Consider the following 17,533-nt stretch of genomic DNA (forward strand, 5'->3'; position numbering starts at 1 on the left):
AAAAATTTCATTTCAAAACATTTAAAAAAAAACCAAATTCTTCTAAAAAACTCTTTCAGCCCCTCAGTCCTCCGACCATCGGTCGGTCATCGGACAGTCACCGGCCACTGCGTCGGTCGCCGTTCTCCGGCGCCGGCACTGCCGTATGCGGTGGCCGAAAAAAAGAAATCCTCAGATCTGGTTCCCTCGAGACCTCTAAGCGTAAATCCGGGCACAAAACCCTCCAAATATTCGTGGAAGCACCTCAAAAGCCCGAGAGACTTTTCGATTTCCGACCGTCTTTCCTCGGAGACGGTTCCTCGATCGTTCACGGCGATTAGGGCTTAAAACCCAGGTTCTTTCTTTCCTCTTGTATTATTTACATATATAAGCGATAAAAATAAATACATATAACAGAAAAAAATAAAAAATGTAAGTAACAACCTTTGATTCGGTTTTTTGCTCTCTATATTGCGTAAGTAGAAGTCTTTTTTATTTCTGATTTTGAAATAGAATCCTGTTTACAGTATGCTCAATGGCTTCTTATAGCCGTATGAAGTAAATCTAAAAAAGGAAAGAAATCTTTTCTTGATTTGATTTACAAATATTTTTGATTCCTTTTCCATTTTCGTTTTTTCTTGCTATGCAGGTGAATCCATAGAGATTCGGCCAAGATTGGAGTTGCGGCGCTGTTGAAGATTAGAAACCCTAGGGTTTCTGGCGATTTTGGGCCATCGCAATTGGGCCTGTGTTTTATTTTGGTTTGGGCCCCATTTTTTTTGTAATTGGGCAGTTTCATTTGAGCCCTTTATAATTTGTACCCGGGGCAAAAAATCGGGTATTACAAAGTCAAATTCATTTATACTCACAAATCATGTGTGGCTCTATTAGAAATAATCTAATAGACAACTTAGTTATCATATCAATGACATATGTTATAAAAGATATACATATTTAAGCAAAAATATTGAAGTTGTTGATACTTTAATCTTATTCAAAGTCTTAGATCATAAACAAACATATCATGGAATATATAAAACATAAATTCATTCTTCAATACAAAAAAATGAGCATAATTTTTAACCTTTTTTCATTGAGAATATTGAAATCTCAAAATCTTTCAAGCACGCATAGAAAATCACATACATTAGGATTGTTACTTCAACAAGGACGTTGTACATCTAGATTACTTGTTTTCCAATGGAATATTGAATATTATTGAACAAGTTCATTCTGACGTGTTATAAAATGATAATAATGCAAAGAACACAAGAATAATAGATGAGAATAAAGAGAGATTTCTATTGCATTTCTCTTCTTTTCCATCATCATTACAAGTAGTATACTCTTATATATACATAAGGAGATTAGACTCTTCATTTCTAATACATATACATAAGGAGATTAGACTCTTCATTTCTAATACATAAATATGAAATGAATTATAAGAAGATGAAAGGTAAAAAATTGATTATAATGAACATTCACTTAATAAAATTCATAACATAGGATTGTTTTTATTTTTCGGGTACGAATTGTTTTAATAATTAATGAAAATATTAAGTGTTAAGAGAATGGGCTGGGCTCAAGAAGATAGACATAGTATGCCATGTACTGGTTTATATACCCACATTAAATTATATCTATCATCTTTGTACCAAAATTGCCCAAAACCAACAAACAAATACGTCAGGTTCTAGATCAGATAATGATGGGATATTGACTGAAAGCTAGTGCTCAAAAAAAGAAAAGAAGCAATTATTTCTCATTAATCATGCCAAAAAAAAAAGGCCTTTTTCATGAATTATTGCTCATATGTAGAATGCATCCACCATAAAGAAGATTTTATTGGAGTTTTTTAATAATAATAATAACAAAACTTGTGTCTTGAATTCTCATGGCTTCAAGTGCTGCAACCCTTCCATCTAAAATGAAAGCATGGACTTACCTTGAGTACGGAAAATCATCTGATGTTCTGAAACTACAATCCGATGTTGTTGTTCCCCAACCCAGGGATGATCAAGTTCTTCTCCAAGTTGTAGCTGCTGGGATTAACCCCATTGATTTCAAAAGAATGCTTGGAATGTTCAAAAACAGTGATTCCCCTTTACCCGTGAGTCTTCATCATGTTCGACACTTAAATAGAAATGTTTCTGACTTTTTTGTTTTGTTGACGTGAAGATCATTCCAGGGTATGATGTAGCAGGCGTGGTGGTGAAAGTGGGGAGCCAAGTTAAGAAATTCAAGGAAGGGGATCAGGTGTATGGAGATATAAATGAAAAGGCCATGGATCACCCAACACAATTTGGCACTATAGCTCAATACACTGTTGTTGCAGAGAAGCTGTTGGCTTTAAAACCCAAAAATCTCAGCTTTGTTGAAGCTGCAAGCCTGCCTTTAGTCATTGAGACTGCCTATGAAGGCCTTGAACGATGCCATTTTTCTGCTGGCAAATCTATCCTTGTCTTGGGCGGTGCTGGCGGCGTTGGCACCATGATTATTCAGGTTCTCAATCCGTCTTACTATATTCTTATCCCAAGTCAACTTGAATTAATGTTCATTCTTTTTATCCTGTATTAGCTAGCTAAGCAAGTCTATGGAGCATCCAAAATAGCAGCCACAGCAAGTACCGGGAAACTGGATTTGCTGAAGAGCTTGGGGGCTGATTTGCCTATTGATTACACTAATCAAAACTTTGAAGATCTGCCTGAGAAATTCGATGTAGTATACGATGCAGTCGGTAATATTCGAATACACGATACGATTACATGAGCGTGTTAAAATCTGTACAGTGACATGGATTTTTGGTTTGATTATGGGATGGTAAACAGGGCAATGTGAGAGGGCAGTGAAGGCAGTGAGAGAAGGTGGGGATGTAGTGACAATATATGGAGCGGTAGTTCCACCAGCAACAACATTCATCCTCACATCAAATGGAGCAATTTTAGAGAAATTGGAGCCTTTCTTGGAGAGTGGGAAAGTTAAGCCAATGATTGATCCTAATGGCATATTTCCCTTTTCTGAAACTCCACAAGCCTTTGCTTACCTTGAAACCGGCCGAGTTACCGGGAAAGTGGTCATTTCTATAATCCCATGAACATTATTATTATATCAATATTGTATGAGTCTAGGTTGTGTTATCGGATAATGAATAAAGATTCTAGTTTTTATGTGAGATGCTTGCTCTTTATAAATAAATAAAAACGAGTAGTTTGAATAAACACATCTTTGTTTGTGGTTGATTTCTCTTGCTTAAACTTGTTCGATTAACTTCTGTTATTAGTGATTTATTATGTGTAAAGTTGTAGATTTAGTCTATATTCTTCAAATTGATATTTTTAATCTGTATTTTTTCGTTTTTTGAAATTTTAGTTTTTATGCGAAAGACACTCGCTAAATTCGTTAATCGACTTTTTTGTATGAATATATGTGAAAATATCAAGCTAATATGATGTTACAAATATGATAATATATTTGCTGCATCATATTTTAGAAATAGTAGAACTTAATGAATTTAATAAGTACATTTTAGTTGGGTCTAAAATTTTAAAATTAAAAAAAATATAGAACTAAAAATGATGAAATTAAATTACATGCATTCAGTCAACAATTTGTGTAAAAATGATCAAATTTAGAGAGTAAAAGGAAAAAAGAAATAGAAAAGTTTAAATTGAAATATTATTTTAGAAAGGTCTCGTTATGGTTTCATTTCTCCTTTTTACTCGTTTAAAGAAGCCATAGTTCTTACTGCCACTTACAAGCTGATTTTTAGTTAGGTTAATTGCTACATCTCAACTAGATTAAGTCCCCTTTAATTAATGAAAATATAGCACTTTGAGTCCCTCCTTATATATCCCCATATCAAAGTCATCACTCTCCAAAATCCCATGCTACAAATTCCATTCAATTCTTTTCACATTATAAATTACTTGCCAATTAATTACCACTTTAGTCTCTCAACTAATTCCACCATAAATTATGCCATTTCAAGATAATTTAAGCATAATGATTCTAGAGTTTATTATTCACTTGAAAAATTTACCATTATCAACACCAGAATTCTGATGATATTACACAGTAAAACAGCTACGGTTATAACAAAAAAAAAATCAAACAATAAACTAATTTTAACTATCTTTACATGATTTATAGATGAACTTGTTGGTAACTATAAATAAACTAAATATATATAACTCCAGTTGAATTCGTTTAATGTATGAAATCTCAAAATTTTGTTGGTTCTAAAAAATAAAAAATCGACTCCTGTAGGCCTTGATAAGAACTTGGGCTTTTATTAACTGCAATATCAGGCCTTTCAAATGTTAAATACTCTCAACCCTAAACCAGGCTGATAAAAGGTGTTAATAAGGATCCTCTAAATTCAATTTTTAATATAAGCTTTCTTAATTAACTTTTCTGTAAATAAAGTCCATGAGAGAAAAGATGAATTTTGTGTTAACCCAGAAATTCAAAAGTTTCCATTGATGTCTTGGTTAAAAGAAAATGATAGAATTTTGTTTTAGGGAAAAAGAAAGGTCAACTTGAGAGTAAATTGGGCAATATTTACATTGTTGAGTGTTTGTTCTATTGTGCCATTCTGAATGGTTCATTCACACCTATATATGGCACGGTCCGTTGATGTAACGTGCTAGTGTCACGGGCCAAAGTGCAAAGCCCGTGACCACGGCACAAGAGGCGCCCCATGGAGGTCTATCAATTAGATAGGGAACATTGAGCCCACGAGAACTGGCCCAATTTAGAGAGCTATTGGAGAAGCCTGTCAAATTGAAGCCTGGTTGGCCCGATGATGAAGACATGGCAACTTAGGCTAATTTTAGTAACTAATCTTAGAAGATAGAGAGAATCATATCTTGTAAAGATTAGATTAGATTTGATATGACAAATCTTGTAAATCCCTAAAATCAAGGGATATGGTGAATCTCGTCCGTCGATGTAAATGTATCTTGACCGTCGATTTTGGGGGAGCTCAACTATAAATAGAGAGCCTCCCCCTCATTTGTACTCATCCATTGTAAGCTGAATTCTTAAGAGTAATAGAATTCTTTGAGCATTTACTCAAACACTTTGTGTGCATTCTTTCTTTGGCTTTCTGTTGTTCACTTGTAGCTTCTTTTGGCACAACCGCTTCCGCTATACAAATTAGTGCCTTTGAGGAGTTCTTAAAAGAATCCTCACTTTTGGGCGTAAAGGCTGACTTAGGCGAGTTTGGGACGAACGGATTGCCTAAGGCCGCACGGATTGTGAGACGAAAGGTCTAGCCCCGTGACAAGTGGTATTCGAGTCAAGTTTTGAACCAAGTGATATTTGAGTTGGTTCGAAGGCGCCGTTGGGATGTCGAAAGAAGTTGTTGGTCAGAGTAAGCCAATGGAGACCCGTGGGAGGACCAGAAAAGGAAGTTGCTCGAGGGACATGCTGACAACTTTGGAAAATCGAGTGGTTAATCTCGAGGAATCTGTAGGGAACATGAAGGAGACGCTTGAATTGGTCGAGGGACGCACGGATGGGCTGGACTCAATGGAAGAGCAACTTAGAGATTTTGTGTTAGATTCTCTCGATGCCAATGGGGAAAAGATGAAGGAATTACTGGAGTCTACTGCGGAAAAGCTGGCAGAGAGGGATGAGAATCTCGAGGATTTGGTGTTAGCCATGAAGAAAGAAATAGAGGAGCTCAAAGGAGAGCTCACGATTAGAAAGCCGCTTTGAGTAATGGGATGTTATCTTCAAGGCCGAAGCAACAAACAATGGATGTTCCCAAACCGGAGAAGTTTAAGGGTGCACGATCCGCAAAGGATGTGGACAACTTCTTGTGGGAAATGGAGCAATACTTCCGAGCGATGGGCATCGAGGATGATGCCATTAAGGTAAACACTACTTCAATCTATTTTACTGATGTAGCTCTCTTGTGGTGACGTCATAGGTCCACGGATGAGAAACGTGGTGGGAACGCAATTGGGACTTGGGAGGAGTTCCAAAGAGAGTTGAAGAAGTAGTTTTACCCTCAGTTTACTGAGAAGGAGGCTCGAGCAAAGTTGCGTCATCTCACGCAACAAGGCACTGTTCTGGAGTATGTTCCAGCATTTAGCGAGTTGATGCTTCAAATCTCTGACTTGAGTGAGAAATAAGCGTTTTATTGGTTCGAGGATAGGTTAAAGCCGTGGGCAAAACATGAGTTGCGAAGGCAAGGAATAACCGAACTTACTGTAGCCATGGCTGAAGCAGAGTACTTTGTTGAGCTTGGTCCAGCGAGAGACAAGCTCGAGGCGTCTAAGCCCAATGGAAAGGGCAATGGTGAGAGAAACCATGAAGAAGATGAAGAGAGACATAGCGATGATGGCAACAGTACCGATAGCACAAGTGGCAATGGGAAACCACGAGATGCGAAGCGGGGATTCGACAACCCAAGGGACAAGAGGAAGAAGATAAAATGCTTCATTTGTTAAGGACCACACATGGCGTGAAAATGTCCGGATAAAGTGATGATTTCGGCAATCAAAAAGAAAGATGACCCGAAAAAAGATGCGAAGCCTACCAAGGGAAAGACATCGAGAGTCAATTCGATGGTGCTCATTCTTGGGAAGAGGAATGGTTGCAAAGGGTTGATGTTTGTGGACATCAATATTGCGGGTCAGAAGCGGAGTGCTCTTATCGATACGGGAGCATTGGACTTGTTCATGTCGGAAAAGGCTACGAAGAAGTTTGGTCTGTCGATTAGGAAATCGAATAAGAAGATCAAGGTAGCAACTTCCGAGAAAGCCTCAACTGTGGGAGTAGTTCGTGATGTGGAACTACAAATCGACGAATGGAAGAGCAAGGAAGATTTCGAGGTAATCCAATTGGATTATTACGATAATGTGCTTGGCTTAAACTTCCTTGATAGGATTCAGGCAACTCTGCAACCAAGGGCCGATCAAATCCATATTGTCACCGGTCCGTCAACAAAAACGGTTGTACCGGTGCATCGGGATATGAAGGTTGGGACAAGGTGTTATCGTTAATCCAACTAGGGGTGAGCATTCGATCGAATCGAATCGAAAATTTTCGAGTTAATCAAGTTTTCGAATCTCATTTTATCATCCTAACTTTATTTGAAGTTTTCTCGAATCGAGTCGAGTGAGATGGAATTCGAATAGAATCGAATCGAATAAATTTGTTCGAGTTAAATTTTAAAAAATAATTTTGGGTCCTTGTAACCATTGTCACCCATCGTAATAAAATTTGTCCACCTTAATCAAATTTTTTATTAACTTTCATCGCTTCATAATTTATTTATTAATTTTTTTATATATTGGTTAGCTTCTTTACTTGCTTAGTTGTTTCAATTATCTTCAGATTCTTGTCACTATGTATTTTAGAATTAAGAAAAATATATTAAATGTAAAAATATGATTTTTTAATAAAAGTTATTTTTAAAATAAAATGTGAAATTGATACCAATATAAAATTTTAACACGAATATTTTATGGCATAATTAATAATTCAATTTTAATATAAATATTCAATATGACTAAACAATTCAATAATATAAATAATATAAAATGTGAAATTTAATTTAATAATATAAATAGTAGATATAAATAAAATTATTACTATTTATGTTTAGTGATTTTTTTTGGATAATTTTGATTTTTTATTTGAGAGTAAAGGGTGAGAAGTAAAAGTTTAGGGGAAAAATAAAAAGTTTTGGGGAATAAAAGTTTGAGGGAAAGTAAATAGAGGGAGTAAAATTTTGGAGGAAAAATATTAAAAAAAAATTGGAGGAGGGAGGGTTTGGGATAGATGGGAGGTGGGATGGGAAGGGAATAAAAGTTTTAGGGGAAAAGTGGGAGGAAGTAAAAATTTTGGGGGAAAATAAAAGGTTTTGAGGGTTTTTGAGAGTAAAATTTTGAGAAAAAATAAATGGGAGAGTCAAATTTTGGTGGGAAATGAATTTTGGGTAGATTGAGGGGTTGGGAGGGGAGGGGAGGGGAGTAAAAGGGGCAAATGACCAAAAAAAGCCCTTTTTTTTAAAATTTACCGAAATGGGCCGATTTTTTGATTATTTACCGGAATGGGCTATTTTTCGCGAAATCGCGTCCACGTCAGCGCGATGTCAGGGCACGCGCCAAGACATCGTGTCCACGTCAGCGCGATTTGCTTACGTGGACACAAATCTCGCCTACGAGGACGTGATTTGCTGACGTGGATGAACAGTTTATGTTTTTAAGCTTGGAAAACTTTGAAAGGCCATACTTTTCGCTCGGTTGTCTGATTGAGACAATTTTTTTTGATTTCGAATAAATTTTCGAGATCTACGCGCTGGCAAACCTAAATTTTGATTCGTCAAAAAAGATCCTTTTTTGCCCCTAAATTTTGATTTTTTCGGTTTAAAATTGAATTTTGAAACATTCAAATAATTATTTTCCTTACTTATTTGAAGTAAACACCGGATCTTTTTTTACAGAATTGTCTTATATCATCCTATTATAGGTATAAGTCAGCTCATTCCACTTTTGAGAAGTTCCCTAAAATTTTCTATTTTATTCAATTTAGTCCCTAAAACCTAAATAGTCATATTTTCAAATCTAAGCTTCTTTTTTCAATTCAAATTCAATTTCATCCTTCCATAACATTCAAATATTCTTAAATACAAAAATTTCATGCTAATTTTGAAATAATTACACTTTAGTCCCTATACTCGTAACTAACAAATTATACTTTACAAATTAGTCCCTATTCATCTCTAAGCAGTTTGTCAGCACGTATATCTCGAAAAGTTATTCGAAATAAAAAAATCGTCTCAATCGGACAACCGAGCGAAAAGTTATGGCCTTTCAAAGTTTTCCAAGCTAAAAAGCATAAACTGTTCATGCCACGTCAGCAAATCACGTCCTAGAGGGCGCTATTTGTGTCAACGTCAGCAAATCGCGCTGATGTGGACGCGATTTCCTGGCGCATACCTTGACATCGCGCTGATGTGGCAGCGATTTCGCGAAAATGGCCCATTCCGGTAAATAATTAAAAATGTGGCCCATTTCGGTAAATTTTGAAAAAAAGGGCTTTTTTTGGTAAAATGGCCGAGTAAAAGTTTTGGGAGGAAAGTGAGAAGGAGTAAAAGCTTTGAGGGAAAAGTAAAAAGGTTTGGGAGTTTGGGGTAAAAATGTAAAATATTATAGTTTGATATTCGAATTATTCGAATTATTCGAGTTATTCGAATTCGAAAACTCAACTCGATTCGAACTCGAAATTCGAAAAAAAAAATTCGAGTTGATTTGAATAACTCGATTAATTCGATTCGTTTAACTCGAAATTCGATTTTTTTTTGATTTTTTCGAGTCGAATCGAGTTTTGCTCACCCCTAAATTCAACTAGTTGAAGATGTTTCGTATGGGAGAAACATTAATTCGTCAGAACGGAATGCTACGAAAGCCCCTTCGGAAGTGTTAGTGGTGCAAGGGACCGATATGAAGCCTGCGGATTCGACTGTGGAGCCGACATTTTTGGGAAAGGTAGGTTGTGCATCGAGCTTCGAGGGAAAAGGAGCGATGCAAAAACAGTCGAGGCAAGTAAATGCTGCGAGTAAGCTACATTGAAAACACTCTGATAGTGTTTTGAATTCTGACTTGTTGGCTTGGCAAGGTCGTAGGGGCCCTTTCAAAGTTATAAGCAAGGAGGCCAAAGAATTGTGGGCGGTACGAACCCGAGGTGTGAGAATCAAGGGGATTCTAATGGGAACAAGTCAAAATTGGGGCAAGTTAAAGTGGAGACTTCTTGCCAACAGAATGTACCAACGAGTGCAATGGTTCAAGATAAGAGGCGACGGAAGCCGAGGCATAGGTTCCGAAGGAAGAGACAACTCGATCGCAAGACAAGTCGGGAAGAAGCCGAGGCAACTAGAAAGTTTCAAGGTGAATCCAGTCAGTGTCATCCAGAAGTCGCAACGAGGGCGTTGCGAGAATGAGTGGGGGAGAATGTCACGGGCCAAAGTGCAAAGCCTGTGACCATGGCACAAGAAGCGCCCCATAGAGGTCTATCGATTAGATGGGGAACATTGAGCCCACGAGAACTGGCCCGATTCAGGGAGCTATTGGAGAAGCATGTCAGATTGAAGCCTGGTTGGCCTGATGATGAAGACATGGCAACTTAGGTTAATTTTAGTAACTAATCTTAGAAGATAGAGAGAATCATATCTTGTAAAGATTAGATTAGATTTGATATGGCAAATCTTGTAAATCCCTAAAATCAAGGGATATAGTGAATCTCGTCCGTCGATGTAAATGTATCTTGACTGTCGGTTTTGGGGGAGCTCAACTATAAATAGAGAGCCTCCCCCTCATTTGTACTCATCCATTGTAAGCTGAATTCTTAAGAGTAATAGAATTCTTTGAGCATTTACTCAAACACTTTGTGTACATTCTTTCTTTGGCTTTTTGTTGTTCACTTGTAGCTTCTTTTGGCACAATCGCTTCCGCTATACAAATTGGTGCCTTGGAGGAGTTCTTAAAAGAATCCTCACTTTTGGGCGTAAAGGCTGACTTAGGCGAGTTTGGGACGAACGGATCGCTTAAGGCCGCACGGATTGCGAGACGAAAGGTCTAGCCCCGTGACACTAGGGTTAACTAGGCACCATGCATGGTAACAAGTTATTCCTTCTAAGGGTTACATGTGTCTTAGAGGATTATGGGCGTGCACGGTGAGACCATGCAAGTGGCAGACACTCTCGCCATGTTAGTAGCGAACGAGCTTAGGTGTCAACAATCTCTTAACCCAACGATAAAAATATTATGTTGCAGGCATGAGAGCTTAAATTCAATTCTAAGGACCCCTGAAATTAAAATAAAAAGAAAAAGAAATGAAATTTAAAAGCATGTTGATGATGTAGTGAAGGAAAAGGAGATGATGAGATATGAAAGTGACAGTGTAACAATTATAACTGGTTTTCTTATTTCAGGAACTGCTTCAAACCTTAACTTCTCCAAACAACTATAAACAAATCTGTGTATACCTTTTAATAAATACTACTAATATTCTACCCTAAAGTAGAAGCCTTTATTTTCCAATATTCTTTACTTGCCTCTAAAGTTATATGTATATATATAAACTGATCATGAATTTTGACTTAATTCGGATATTTTTACCTTTTTAAAATATAAAAACCTGATAGTGAAAAGGTAAGTGTTAAATATTCTTTGGTAGTTGGGATTTAAATATCATGTGATTAGGGTTCGCCACCCCATTTTCCAGATTGCTTGCTTCTTCTTCTTCTTTTGCAAATAAAATATTAGTTGCTGTTGCCATTGTTGTTTGGGGTTGAAGATGAGACGATTTTACTAGAGTTTAATTGTAGAATAATTATTGTTTTGGTTGGTATATCATTACTAGCCAATAATACCATGATATGATTTGCTAATAAGTCCATTAAAATATACCCTAAACCCCTTTCAATACAACATAGATGCACCCAAACCCAAGGTTACTGATATTTAAATTAATTATATTAACTAACTAAATGATTGAGCAGCAACAAAACTTTGGTTTCAGCATTCAACATAACATTTGTCTGCCTTATAACTCACTAATCATTTGTATGTTTTCAGACTTTGGTCTATTGCTTCTCTTTTGACCCTACCTAATATAGCTTTACTATTAATAAAACACTAAAACATCATGTTGGACTTAATGTATGTGTATCTAATTTTGTAAATATAAATACAATTAAATTATTAAATAATGTTTTTTTGAAAGATGATTAAGTACTATGTTAAAATCTTAAATACAGTACATATATCATCAAATATCATATTAATCGTACTTATATATATTTTTTTAGTTGAAGCATTGAATATTGTGAAAATCGAACGTTAATAATGACAACGAATAAAAAAAAAACAGAAAAAAAAGAGAGAGACAGAGAAAAATAGAACATACAAAATTTTACATGAAAACCCTTTCGGGAAAAAAAACCACGGGCAGATGAAAAGAAAATTCACTATGTCAACCCCTTATTCTAATTAACATCAAATAGAGGGAGTAAACTTCTATAAGAATTTTACTTGTGCAGCCTACACCGTAAATCCCCTAATCTTGCCACTTGTATTTATTTTAACAAGAATTTGTATTTATTTTATACGGATTTTGTTGTTTGATAAAAGTAAATCTTAATTTTTTTTTGAATAGTTTTAGATAAGAATTAACTATGAGAATATGAATATCTCAATTTTATGAAAAAATTATTTATTTTTAAAAAAAATAAATTAACTTAAACACAATTTTCAACCCCATTTTAAATTTTAAATGTTGAATTTTTTAAATAAAATGAAAAGTATAATTTTGATGAATATAAAGAGTGGGGTTGGGTGATTGATTGTTTTCTATAGTTACTGTTTAGTGTTACTTGTAGCAACATTTTGCTTTCGAAATTTTACTTAATAAAAGATTCAATCATTTATTAATACAAATTTGTTATTAGTTTTCAATTCAAAATTAAAATGATCTTATAATTTATGCAGTGATTTTCGTACTCCAAATTATTATTTATGACTAAAACTTAATTTTTATTTTCCACAAATAAATTAGGGGCAAATTACCAAAAAAAACCCTTTTTTTCAAATTTTACCGAAATGGGCCCTTTATGTAATTATTTACCGGAATGGTCCGTTTTCTGCGAAATCGCGTCCACGTCAGCGCGATGTCAGGGTACGCGCCAGGAAATCGCGTCCACATAAGCGCAATTTACTGACGTGGACACAAATCGTGCCCCTTAGGACGTGATTTGCTGACATGGCATGAACAGTCTATGTTTTTTAGCTTGGAAAACTTTGAAAGGCCATAACTTTTCGCTCGGTTGTCCGATTGAGACGAATTTTTTTTGATTTCGAATAACTTTTCGGTTTGTTAGCGCGTAGATCTCGAAAAGTTATTCGAAATAAAAAAAAATTCGTCTCAATCGGACAACCGAGAGAAAAGTTATGGCCTTTCAAAGTTTTCCAAGCTAAAAAACAGCACGATTTGAGTCCACGTCAGCAAATCGCGCTTATGTGGACGCGATTTCCTGGCGCGTACATTGACATCGCGCTGACGTGGACGCGATTTCGCGGAAAACCGACCATTCCGGTAAATAATTACATAAAAGGCCCATTTCGGTAAATTTTTTTAAAAAGGGCTTTTTTTTGATAATTTGCCCATAAATTAGTATGATGAGACGCCAATTTGAATTTTATATTAATTATTTAAAAAATATTAACCGTTTTGCTATTAAATAGAAGTTTATGTATTTTTTACAAATTTAAAATTTAGTTTTTTCTTATATTTTTAGTTCTTCGGAAATAATATATATTTATTTTCATATCAGATTAATATAATTGTTTGTGTATACAATATATCAATGTAAAATGATGCTAATTCGATAATATTATTAGTGATTTGTGAAAATCGAATCAAATTAAAATCTCATTACGTAAATTAAAATTTATGTATAATATTATACAATTGATATATAATTTTAATATTTATCCAAAAAAAATTAAATTACAGTGTTGGACAAAACAAAACCATCAATATACTATGTAGTAGTTTAATAAATTGCATGTTGTTTTATATGCCTGTCTTCTTTTAATCGAAAAAAATAAAAAGAATAAAAAATGATAATCTATTTGGAATTGATGTGGGCCATGGAAAATTTTATGGGCCCACCAATAATTGGGCTAAACTAGGACCACCTAAGAGATTAAACCAGCAAGAATGAAGCTGGATGTGGTCCACGTGGAATCCTACGCCACTTTAAACTTGCAATCATCTTCTTCCGCGTGTCTCAGAGAAAACAACCTTCCAGTTAAAAAGCCGTTAAGCGCTCCAGTTTTTCAACCGTCTCACATCCCCAAATATTATTCCCAATAATAAATAAATAAAATTATTAATTCTAAAATTAAGAAATAGTATTTTAAAAAAAATAAAAAACACCTCCCAATTTCTTAATTTTATTTATAAAATTAAAATACTCCCAACCAAATTAAGAAATAATTAATAAAAACAATGCAGAACATTGTTTATTAATAAAATATATTCTTATTTATATTTTAGATAAATATTAATATAAAAAAATATCTAAATAAATATTATTTAAAAAAATAATATGAGTTCATGAGAAACTCAAACATAAAAATGTAAAAAAAAAAAAATGGTGGGAGAAAAGTCACATTCTAAATTGCTTCCAAATTCCACCAGCTTATAACCCTGCACCAATAAATAAATAAATTATTTACAATAATCTCAAATTTAAATATATGTTTCCCCTATTTTACTCCTTTTCCTTTTCATAAAATACCTCATTTCTCCCTCTCTTTTCTAGACTTCAATATATATATAAGGCAACAAACAACGATACAGAAATACGTGACACCGCCCCATTCCTTCATCGTTATCAACGTCTTCTTCTTCTGTATATAACACCCAGAGAACAAAAAATCAGCATTATAAACTTTGGGTTTTTAAAAAAGAAAAAAGAATTTTGGGTTTTCTTCATTAAACAGAACTAAGTAAGGTATTACTCATTTATCGATTATGGTTATTAAGCATTCAATGTTTTTCTTTTAATCTTTCTATAACTGTTTTTGGTTTAAGTAGTCTTATTTTGAAGTTGAGCATTTGAAATTTGTCGTCATTTTTGCTAAATTTAGTAAATAGTAGAGAATAATGGAGTTGTCTTTGACTTGGCTAGCATTTTCCTTTTGGAGATTATGGAAGAATTTGATATAAGTTTGTACTGATTTTTTTTTTCTTTAAAATCAGTTTTGCAATGCCTGGATTAGCTATGGATGCAATGAATGGAGAAACTGGAGTTGAAGAACATGACAATGGATTTCACACACCTTATAAGTACAGTTTTGCTCAAGAGAGGTCTCCAAGAAGTGCACTGAGTCCACGAAGTGATTCCCTTGATTTAGCCATTGATGGTGTGGTGGCAACCTCCATTGAGCAGCTTTATCACAATGTTTATGAGATGCAAAGCTCTGATCAATCTCCATCATTGTCTAGTTACGGTTCGTACGGTGAAGAATCAAGGATCGATTCCGAATTACGCCATCTTGTCGGGGATTTCGGTGTTGTTGAAATAACAAAAGAGGTGGTGGTAGCAGAGAAGAAAGAAGAAGACAGTGTTGGTGACTTGAACCTTAAGAAAGAAAATGAGGTTACTGATGAAATGCCTAAGAAGAAAAACAACGACAAGAACCAAACTCAAGGTGCTAAGCATCGTCATCGCTTGCAATTGGATTCCGAAGCATCGGTGAAATCAAGTCCGAAGAGCAAATCATCTCAAGAGAAAACTCCTGTTGAAATGAGGCATGAGAAGAATGCAAGGAAGCAAAGGAATTTTGGTGCAAAGTTTAACAATGGAACAGGAGATTCTCTAGAGGCAGGGCTAGAGAATCCTGAACTTGGTCCGTTTTTGCTCAAACAGACGAGGAATATGATTTCTTCAGGTGAAAATCCTCGGAAAGCACTTGAATTGGCAATTCGAGCAACAAAATCATTCGAGAAATGTGCAGATGGAAAACCGAGTCTAGAGCTTGTAATGTCTTTGCATGTTCTGGCAGCATTGCATTGTAGCTTAGGCCAATACGATGAGGCCATTCCAGTTCTTGAACGCTCAATCGAAATCCCAGTGATCGAGGATGGCCAAACTCATGCACTTGCTAAATTCGCTGGATGCATGCAACTGGGTGATACTTATGTAATGTTGGGTCAAATTGAGAATTCGATTTTGTGTTATACAGCAGGTTTGGAGATTCAAAGACAAGTTTTGGGAGAAACTGATCCTCGAGTTGGTGAGACGTGTCGATACGTTGCTGAAGCGCATGTGCAAGCGTTGCAATTTGATGAGGCAGAGAGGCTTTGTCAAATGGCTCTTGACATCCATAGGGAGAATGGTGCTCCCGCTTCTATTGAAGAAGCTGCTGATAGGAGACTCATGGGACTCATCTGTGACTCAAAAGGAGATTATGAATCGGCACTTGAGCATTATGTTTTAGCTAGCATGGCAATGGCAGCCAATGGCCGTGAACTCGATGTTGCTTCGATTGATTGTAGCATTGGAGATGCATATTTATCTTTAGCTCGGTTTGATGAGGCAGTTTTTGCCTATCAGAAAGCGCTCACAGTGTTTAAATCTGCTAAAGGAGAGAATCATCCAACAGTTGCTTCAGTTTTCGTTCGTTTGGCTGATTTGTACAATAAGGTAGGAAAGTTAAGGGATTCCAGAACTTATTGCGAAAACGCACTCCGGATTTACGGAAAGCCAAATCCTGGAATCCCCTCAGAAGAGATTGCCAGTGGCCTCATTGACATTGCTGCCATATGCCAATTTATGAATGAATTGGATCAAGCACTCAAATTACTTAAAAAAGCTTTAAGTATTTTCAGTGAAGGCCCAGGGAAGCAAAGTACAATTGCAGGCATTGAGGCACAGATGGGAGTCATGTATTACATGATGGGGAGCTATGCTGACTCCTACAGCACCTTCAAAAGTGCTATCTCAAAGTTTCGAGCTAGCGGAGATAAGAAGTCTGCCTTGTTCGGGATCGCTCTCAATCAAATGGGGCTAGCCTGCGTACAACGATATTCAATAAACGAGGCAGCCGATCTGTTTGAAGAAGCACGAAGCATCTTAGAGAAGGAATATGGTCCTTATCACCCTGATACATTAGGGGTGTATAGCAATCTGGCTGGCACCTATGATGCCATGGGAAGGTAAAACCTAGAAAAACACCTGGATTGATTACATACTCTATCCAACACTCAGACCCGAGTTTGAGTCTCATGTTTCCTTTTTGTTGAAAATTCTATGTTTGGCAGGTTAGATGATGCGATTGAAATTTTGGATTATGTTGTTGACATGAGAGAAGAGAAGCTTGGAACAGCAAATCCGGATGTCATCGATGAGAAAAGAAGGTTGAGTGAATTATTGAAGGAAGCAGGCAAGGTCCGGAGCAGAAAATCAAGAGCATTAGTCACCCTCCTTGACACCACCACTCAAATAATAAATGATGATGGGATTAAGGTATAATAATCCTGTTTATAGGTAAAATACTGTAAAGATTTACATTGTAAAAGAGGATTAAATGGGTTGGTTTATCTGATTCCCAGACACAGATATAAAAGAAACCAGGTTTCAGTAGGGTCAGATGAAGAGAATTTGTATGGTTCCATTGATTATGGAGTTGTTGATATTCCTTTGTAACATCTCTTATTTGTATGTTTCAATCCTTTCAATGAATAAAGTATAAGTTGATATACTATATGTATTTGATTCGGGTATTTCAATTTATTTCTAAGTTAATATCTATATTCGAACTCGAAAGTCACATGGTGGAAGTTGGTTGATTTGAAAGACCAAATTGACCAAAGATAAGTTGCCTTTCAAGCCTTCAAAAATGGCAGTAGGTGGCTTTAGTAAATCAAGGCTATATGGTGAAAGTGAAAGACTTGACTAATCAGCCAAAGTTGAATGGCATTTTTGAACCATCCTTCACCTTCCCTTCGTTATAAGTAATCGAAGGTT

At 35.7% G+C, this 17,533-nt stretch overlaps 2 protein-coding genes across 3 annotated transcripts; both read left to right on the forward strand.

Moving 5' to 3' along the window:
* Positions 1–1,638: 1,638 nt before the first annotated feature.
* LOC107926100 (2-methylene-furan-3-one reductase) lies at positions 1,639–3,200 on the forward strand. Its single transcript, XM_016856900.2, has 4 exons — positions 1,639–2,092; positions 2,161–2,484; positions 2,560–2,719; positions 2,811–3,200. The coding sequence occupies exons 1-4, from the start codon at positions 1,877–1,879 to the stop codon at positions 3,074–3,076; spliced, it is 966 nt and encodes a 321-aa protein (XP_016712389.1). The 5' UTR covers positions 1,639–1,876; the 3' UTR covers positions 3,077–3,200.
* An 11,137-nt stretch (positions 3,201–14,337) lies between these two features.
* LOC107926094 (protein KINESIN LIGHT CHAIN-RELATED 2) lies at positions 14,338–17,265 on the forward strand. Of its 2 annotated transcripts, none has more exons than XM_041091922.1 (3): positions 14,338–14,515; positions 14,764–16,722; positions 16,828–17,265. In XM_041091922.1, the coding sequence occupies exons 2-3, from the start codon at positions 14,771–14,773 to the stop codon at positions 17,036–17,038; spliced, it is 2,163 nt and encodes a 720-aa protein (XP_040947856.1). In that variant the 5' UTR covers positions 14,338–14,515; positions 14,764–14,770; the 3' UTR covers positions 17,039–17,265. The 2 variants fall into 2 exon arrangements, with proteins under 2 accessions (XP_040947856.1, XP_040947857.1); XM_041091923.1 differs by having other exon boundaries at positions 14,338–14,510.
* The last annotated feature ends 268 nt before the right edge of the window (positions 17,266–17,533 follow it).

This window comes from Gossypium hirsutum, chromosome D04 (assembly GCF_007990345.1).
Source record: "Gossypium hirsutum isolate 1008001.06 chromosome D04, Gossypium_hirsutum_v2.1, whole genome shotgun sequence".
In the NCBI taxonomy this organism is placed as follows: Eukaryota; Viridiplantae; Streptophyta; class Magnoliopsida; order Malvales; family Malvaceae; genus Gossypium; species Gossypium hirsutum.